This window comes from Bactrocera tryoni, chromosome 2, assembly GCF_016617805.1.
Source record: "Bactrocera tryoni isolate S06 chromosome 2, CSIRO_BtryS06_freeze2, whole genome shotgun sequence".
Lineage (NCBI taxonomy): Eukaryota > Metazoa > Arthropoda > Insecta > Diptera > Tephritidae > Bactrocera > Bactrocera tryoni.
Window position 1 is genome coordinate 40,144,698 of NC_052500.1, and position 8,871 is coordinate 40,153,568.

At 34.9% G+C, this 8,871-nt stretch overlaps 1 protein-coding gene across 1 annotated transcript; it reads right to left on the minus strand.

Annotated features, from left to right (window-relative positions):
- Positions 1–2,102: 2,102 nt before the first annotated feature.
- LOC120768682 lies at positions 2,103–8,361 on the minus strand. The gene is made up of 2 exons (XM_040095458.1): positions 8,088–8,361; positions 2,103–2,215 (listed from the first exon to the last, which is right to left on the minus strand). The coding sequence occupies exons 1-2, from the start codon at positions 8,359–8,361 to the stop codon at positions 2,103–2,105; spliced, it is 387 nt and encodes a 128-aa protein (XP_039951392.1).
- Positions 8,362–8,871: the final 510 nt, after the last annotated feature.

An 8,871-nucleotide genomic window follows, 5' to 3' on the forward strand; every position in this document is an offset into this window, starting at 1 on the left:
ATTGACGAAACCCTGATTGTGTTTTGTTGCCAGCTCAGAAAAAAGATCAGGGTCCGCTGCTAGCTGACAAGCGAGAGAGTAAGAAAAGAGATTCTGATCAATTTATCTATGGCTGAATGGTTGCGACAATACTGACATTGTACATAAATTAAAGAGCGGAAGTTTACTTCATATCGGAATTGTACAGTTGTGTGAACAAAAAGAGGTAAACATAATTTGCAGGTTTTAGAGTTTCACATTAATATTTATTTTTATGTACCTTTGTATGGTGGGAAATTCTAATCACTGTTTGGAAAAAATCAAATAAGTTATACTTGTATCTAAAAACAATTTTATTCATTAAGAAAACAGCACATTTTAAAACTTCACAACACCTTATGGTTGTTCCTATTTCGTTCACACCACCATACATGTGATAGAACAGTTAATGGTGGTGATGCCAGTTGCAAAGATTCTTTTTAGCTACAATTGGGGATTTTTTTCTATAATTGTTTTGTTAAATTTTAAAGATCTAAGTTGCCTATGGGAATATATTAAAATAATAATACCCGTAAAAAGCGAGGACAAAACTTTCAAAAAAATAAGAAATCATCAAGTAAAAATATATTTGCGCGGCATGGTATTATTGGTTTAGAGTGGCTAAGCACACAAATAGAATACAGATGCTAATGGCAGAAATAGCAGGCACAGCAAACAACGTAAACACGCAGCCCGAATCAGCTGATAAGACCTATCTTATGAGAGCGCAATGTAAATGATCAACCAAAACCGCTTCTACCGCCTGCTTTACCGTAGGATACCGTAGAATTTCCCACGATTTGGATTTTTCCCGTAGAACCGAGTCAGCTGATTGCTCTCTCTCAACGCAAGTTTGCCAGTCTTGATATATGGTAGTAATTATAAAAATTGTTTTCAATATGCTTGAAATTTTCTTAAACTAACTCAAAATCAGAGTCGAATGCTGTTTTTTATAAATATATAAACTATTTTTAATAGTTCGATTTCAGTTTTGTTATTTTATATTATGAAAAATTGTAATTGAAAACTTGGATGTGTACAATACTATATATACGTATTGTTCAAATGCGAGCGAAATCAGTGTCCAAAATTTAACAAGAACAAGAAAAAACGTTAACTTCAGTTGCACCGAAGCTAATATACCCTTCACAGGTGCATTTTTGTTAGTAACTATATGTTCAGTTTGTATGGAAGCTATATGCTATAGTAATCCGATCTGAACAATTTTTTCGGATGCTATATTATTACCTTAAGCAGTAATCCATGTCAAATTTCGTGAAGATACCACGTCAAATGCGAAAATTTTCCATGCAAGCATTTGATTCCGATCGTTCGGTTTGTATGGCAGCTATATGCTATAGTGAGCCGATCTGAACAATTTCTTCCGATACTACATTATTTCTATGAACAATAACTCATACCAAATTTCGTAAAAATATATCGTCAAATGATGAAGTTTTCCATGCAATCATTTGATTTCGATCATTCAGTTTGTATGGCAGCTACATGCTATAGTAATCCGATCTGAACAATTTCTTCGCAGATTACATTGTTGCCTTAGAAAATAATCTATACCAAATTCCGTGAATATATGTATGTATCTTGTCAAATGTGATTGTTTTCCATACAAGAACTTGATTTATTGAAGAGAAAATGACGTTTGCAAAATTTCAAAACAATATCTCAGAAACTGAGGGACTAGTTCGTATATATATAGACAGACGGACATGACTAAATCGACTCAGCTCAACATACTGGTCATTTATATATATACTTTATAGAGTCTTCGACGCTTCCTTCTGGGTGTTACAAACTTCGTGACAAACTTAATATACCCTGTTCAGGGTATAAACATTAATTCTTTAAAGTGGAATGGGAAGAAAAGTATTTATGTCAGGAAAGCTCTGCCAGCATACAATGTCTCCTGTGTAAAAAACATGTTCAGATGAAATAATACAATATTCAAAGGCATTATGAACTGCAACACGAAGAATATGATCGTACCGATTTTTTTATGAGCTTAAAGTCTTTAGACAACATTAAAGCAGAGGTTTGTAAGTTATTAAGTTGTTCCAAATATGGTATTAACTGGAATATTGTACTTTTAGGAATGTAGTAACGGTGTATTCTATGTTAGCTATGCGATTGCACTTAAAATGGTGTTCGGTAACCACCCATTTTCCGATGGAGATTGGAGCTGGAACATAAACCAAGGATCATCTTCCGAAGTATAAAATATATGCTTATCGAGGTAAACCATTGCACGAGGAGTACAGGATATGACAAGTGATAGTGAACGGCAATTAAAATAGCGAATTTCCACATTTACCTCCGTATAGTTGGCTCTAGACAAGAGTACGGAAGTAAATGATATTACACAGTTGGCTGTGTTTATTCGGGGCACAGATATTGAGTTCAATATCACAGAAGAGTTGCTGAATCTAATACCTATGAAAGGAACTACTACAAGAGAAGATATTTTGAATGCCGTTATGAATTGTGCTGCTGGTAAGGGCTTAGACTGGAGCACAGTGCATGGTGTGGCGACAGATGGTGCTAAATCAATGACGGGCACAAATCGGGTTTATAAGCAGGCTTAAAAACAAATTTAGTCTATCAAAGAATAACGACTTCATTGCGGTACATTGCTTGGTACATCCGGAAGCCCTATGTGCTAAGTCGTTATCTTTTGCACATGTAATGGCTGTTGTTGTTAAATGTGTCAATTTAGTAAGATCTCATGGTCTCAATCATCGTCAGTTTAAGGAATATATTGAAAGTATGGAGTGTGATTATGTGGATATACGAGTACCATATTACACAGAAACATGACAGTTGAGTCGTGGGAAAACACTTTTAAGATTTTACGATTTGAGGTAATCAATTTCGAACTTTGTAGTAATGTATTGTGTACATCGTAAACGAATAGTATATAATATAATATTTTGATTTTATTCTATATGTATTGAAAAATAAACCATTTGAAATATTGCACGATCCAAATTGGATAGCGGACTTAGCCTTTTTAGCTCATGTTACGGAACATCTTAATGATTTAAATTTGATATTGCAAGGAATGCATAATTTAATTTTCGATATGAGTGACGCTTTCAAAAACTTTAAAAGGAAGCTTGAACTTTGGAGATAGCAATTGGCTGCAAGTAATGTTTATTTTTTTCGTCGTCTAAGAGCATTAGGTGAAAACTAAGCGCTGAACGTTGAAAAATATTGTTGTGAGCTTTCAAATTTATTAGTTGAATTTGTTGAAAGATTTGCAGTATTAAACACACTCCAAGAAAGTTTCGACATTTTCGTAGCTCCTTTTATCTTCGATGTTCGCAATGCACCACAGGAGTTACAGCTTGAGCTAATAGATCTGCGGTGCTCTACTCTTTCAGACATAATTACTTTTTATAAAGATCTTTGTTTAAAGAAATATCCTTGTTTGAAACTTTTTGCTTCGAAAATTATAGCTATGTTTGGAAGCACGTACACTTGTGAACAATTTTTGTCAAGAATGAAATTAAACAAACATAAAATAAGAAGTAGGTTATCAGATTTAAATTTTGGTACAATAATGCATGTAGCTACAGCAAATGAGACTAAACCAAACATAGAATTTATTACTTGAAATAAACCAAATTAAATGCTGTTATAAAGACAAATTAAAAAAATTATTACTAAAATAAAATATTTATTATACTTTTTGTTATTTGTCTTACATTTTATAAATTTATAGTAGTTATAAAGAAACTTAAAATTGTTGGGCAATTTCACAATTATTACCCACAGTGCAACTTCCCATATATGCGCGCGCTTTCATTTGTAAATATGGAGTGGTAAAATACGTTGTTCTCACTTTCTTCTTTATGTTTGCCTGCGATGATCCCCTCACCTAGCCCTCAAAATGTACACGCGTGCCCGAACGGTGCAAAATGCCACTGAGGGCTAATATGGCCACCCCTGTCCTAGACCAGTAAACACATCACCGCAAAGCCCAGTTTTCAATAAATTTATATACATACGTCTATGATTTTTGGAGTAGAAGTATGAAAGAAGTACATCAGGAGAATTACAAAATTTGGTAAAATCGATGCCACGACGATTATAAAATGTGATCCGTTTCGATTTTCCCTACTTTTTTTTTAAAGAAAAAACATAGAAACTTAAAATTTATTGAGGAATGTTTATTGTCATTTGATAGAACATTCTTTGGAGTTTTTTTTATTTATGAAAGTATCTCTTTCAAATTGCAGTTGTGGCTACGTCTGATTGATCATCCCTTCAGTCTAATTTTCGTTGACTTGTTTGAGCATTTCGACTGGTAACTGGCGAATGACACGCGTGATGTTTGGCTCCATGGCTTGAATGAAAGCGGGTTTGTCTGCATAGACTTTAGAATTTCCATATACTCACAGGAAAAAGTCTTAGTGTGTTATGTCATACGAACTTGGTGGCCAATAGACTGGCCCAAAACGAGAATTTATCTACTCACCGAAGTGTTTCTCGATAAATCCATGGATTGATACTATTTTTTATTTTTTTTTCGCAAGTATTTTATTTATTGGATCTGCTTTTTCTTAAAGCCTAACAATAAGTTATAAAATCTTAAATCTATTTAAAAACTAGAGAGGCTCAAGCAAGTGATTGAGCTGTTTTGGTGATACGTCGCTCTTTAATACGCAGGCATATCTCTTCTTTTAAGTCGTGTTTGATCGCAGGAATGTACCAAAGCATTAGCCAAAGGATTTGGGTGATCTCGAAGTTTAGATATAAGTATGTACATATATTTAATTCTGCTATCTTCCACTTCTATCTTTACCATAGGAATCCCAAGGTCTTTATGGATATTTTCGGTACGCATATACCATGGTGAACACGTCATTGTTCTAAGCATTTTTGATTGGAACATTTGTATTATATCAATATTAGTTGCACAAGTCGTACCCCACAGTTGAATGCCATACATCCAAATCGGCTTTATGACTGCATTATATAAAAGCATTTTGTTGTCTAGGCTAAGTTTGGAGTTTTTATTTAAAAGCCAATTTAAATTTGCAGCTCTGATCTTCATACATGTTATTTTACTAGAGATGTGTTTTCTCCACGTGAATCTTCTATCTAGGTGAACACCAAGATATGTTACTTCATTCGCTTGGGGTACTAAAATTTTGTTTATTTTTACTGCCGGGCACATCTTTGGTCTTAGCGAAAATGTAATATGCTTACACTTCTGTTCATTCACAAACTCCAATATTTTATACAATTCTAAAGGTAGAATTTTTTAATCTTATATAAAAGACCTTCGTGCCACACCTTATCAAACGCCTGAGCTACATCTAGAAATATTGCTGAACAGTACTCCCTGTGCTCAAATGCTTTCCTTATCTCGTTAGTAATTTACTTGTTCTATTGTGCCATGTTTTGCACGAAATCCGGATTGATGCATTGGTATTGTATTATTTTCGTAGAGGAAAGGAGACATCTTTGATAGTAATACTTTTTCAAATACTTTTGACAGACAGAGTAGAAGACTGATTGGTCTGTATGAAGACGGCTGTGTTAAGTCTTTCCCAGGTTTATCTTTCAAGATAATCTGCGACTTTTTCCATGAAATTGGATAGTATCCGAAACTAAGAATTGCCTTGAAGAGCAAAGAGAGCACCTCTACAGCAATAATTGGTAACTCAATCAGCATTTTTGGGGAAATTTTATCATGTCTCGGCGACTTTTTTGGATTAAGTTCTTTGATGATACCAATAATTTCAGAAGGTGAAGTCTTAAGAGACTCGAGCGAGCAAGTTGTTCTTTGGCAAATTGGGTTGAAATACCTTTTCTAGGTGATTTGTAAAGTAATTAGCCATTTCCTCGTCACTTCGAGCCCAATTTCCACCCAAGTCTCGTATAGGCATGTTGGAATCAGTTGGTGGCTTCATGGGCTTTTAGGCTTTCCAAAGGGAATTTTGCATGTTTGAATTTGGACACAGCTTCTTTATATACATTTCAGTGTTCAATTATTCCTCACGTTTAAGCGCTTTTTTAATTTACGTACAGCAGATTTTAATTGAAGCTGAGTGGAAGGGGAACGATTTATCTGTCATTCACGTCTTGCACGCCTTTTTTCATTTACAAGCATTTCTATTTCTCTATTAGAGATTTTTCTGAAACTAAGCGGCTTACAGCTTTTTTTTGGTGTTGCTAAAAGAACTGCGCTGGTTATTATATTATTGACTTCTCCTATACTTTCGTCAATATCTCTTCCTGTATTTATTTTGTACTCAATATTAATGTGGCTACTGACGTATTTTTTATATTTTAGCCAATTTGTTTTATAAGATGTTAGACCCACTTTTGGATTAACGAGTATGGGTTGTTCACATAACTTTATTAGTACAGGAGAGTGATCAGAAGATAGATCAGTACATGTATCAGCAGTTATGTGCGATTTATCTATATTTTTGATTACAGTAAACTCAATTAAATCTGGTATTTTCTTACGATCACTGGGCCAATTTCTAGGTTATTGTGCCTATTTATTACAGTTTAATACAGCTGTCGTTCTTTCGGATTAATAAGACGTGAGCCCCAGTACGTGTGTTTTGCGTTGTAATCTCCACCTGCTAGAAATCTTTGACCTAGTGTTACAAAAAAGTTTTTAAATTCGATTTCTGTAATTTTAAAACGAGGTGGACAGTATATAGCCGTGAGGTTTATGTCTAAACCCCGATTTTTTAGTGATATTGTTGTAGCTTGTAACTGCGGTGTAGCATGAGATTCTAGAGCATAGTGGTTTAAACGATTTCTAATCAACACTGCCGTGCCACCATGCGCTTTCCCATCCGGATGATTTGTAACATATGTATAGTCTAAATCCCGGTATATTGAAATTATTTTTATTTGTTAGATGAGTTTCTGAAATAAGCATTACAACTATATTCTTTTCAGACAGAAATCTGATAATCTCTAATTTATGTTGGTTAACATCATTAGCATTCCATATACAGATATTCAGTAAGCTCATTTTTTACTTAATACATTTTGCAACATTTGATTTTGTGATTTTATTAAATCTTTGATCATGTTTGGCATGGTAGACATAAATTGTGTCATACACTGTGTAAGATTTATAATCATAGTTTCAATACCTCCATTTGGAGGATTTTGCGGCAGTTGCATTTGCACAGTGTTGCCTTTCACCACATTTGTATAGCTTCCTTTCATATTATTATTGTTCGAAGTAATAAGATTTGAACTTTTTTCTGAGGTTGCAATAATTTCATTACGGGGAGTTTGTGATATTTGGTTACGACGTGCTTGAATGCCCTGTGACAACTTCGATTTCGAATCTTTATATACAGGGCAACCTCTGTAGTTAGCAGTGTGATTTTCTCCGCAATTGCTGCATTTTTTATTTAATTCTTCTTTCTTAAGGGTGCATTTAGAAGTGGAATGTAAATCACCACATACCACACAAACAATTCAATTTTAAACATTGGCTGTGGTACTTTGTTTCTATTAAATATATTTACAACTGTTTTAATTCCAAAACCGCATTCTTCCAATGCTTCTTTGACTTCACTAGAGTCTACGGCGGACTCTATACCCTTGATTACAACAACTAGACCCTTAGAGCTCTTCAGTTGATACGAATAATAATTCTTGTTTTTATTTGACAAAAATTTAACTATGTCCATAAAACTGTTTTCAGTGTAGGACTGAATTTTTGTTTTATCTATATTGCCTTTTTTCAAAGGCACTATATGAAAATTGTTAATACCTACAATTTTGCTTAATTCAGCAACAAGAGCATTACTGCTAGGCTCACGCAAATATATTGGAGGTGGTTTGGCATTAACGACTGTGGTGGTACCCTTTGCATCGTCGTCTAAACCATTGCTTAGTAAAACAAATCTGTTGCCTTTTAAAACTTCCCTTTTATTCTTATTTGGTGTGCCGCCTTGAAATTTCTTAGGATTGAACGCTGACTTTGAAGGACTTAGTTTCCTTTTTATATTGACGTTGCGGTCAATGCCTGTGTGTACAGACGGGCCTTTTTTTTGCGTTCTCACCTTGCGTTGTGATTTTCTTCGTTGCCGGCGCGTTTGCAGGTACCTGCAGACTGGTTGCTGTCAGCGCATTTGTTGTTGCCTGATTGTTGTTTTCTGCTGTTTCTGCTGACTGCGTTCTTTGCTGCGATTCTTTTTCTGCTGATCGCCGTGATGACTCATCATCGCCGTTACCCTTTTTATTGCCAGTAGTTGTTATTGTTGTTGGGTCGACAAAGCTGAAGTAGGCATTTAGGGAATGCCTACGACCTTGCTGGTGAGGCTGCGAAGCACTCATTATTGTTTTTATTATTCTTTTTTTGTTTTGTTTTTATCTATTTATTTCGTGCAATATTTGCTTATGTTTATAAATAATAATTTGTGAGCACTGATTTTTTGTTGATTGTTTTTATTTTATTATTATTAACTGGTTACTTTTCTTCACAATAAGAATACACGGAGCGAGTTAAAAAACACGTCCGTACACCTTGAACGCCAACGTAAAAAAACTATGTGTGGGAAGTGACTCCGTCTTGTTGGATCACGAGCTTCAATTTCCGGCATCAATTGCCAGTCATCATGGCGCGATAACGGTCGCATTGACGGTTACGTTCTTACGGGCCTCATTTTTAAAGAAATATGAACCGATGATTCCACTGGCCCGCAAACCACAATGGAATGGCAGCTCTTGAATCTCTTCAGGTTGTTCAGTTGTTTACATACCTATTGAGCCAGAAATGAGCCTCATCTTTTTGTTTATTGACATAGATACCACCTACGCGGTTACAGCCGAGCTTACAACAGCGCG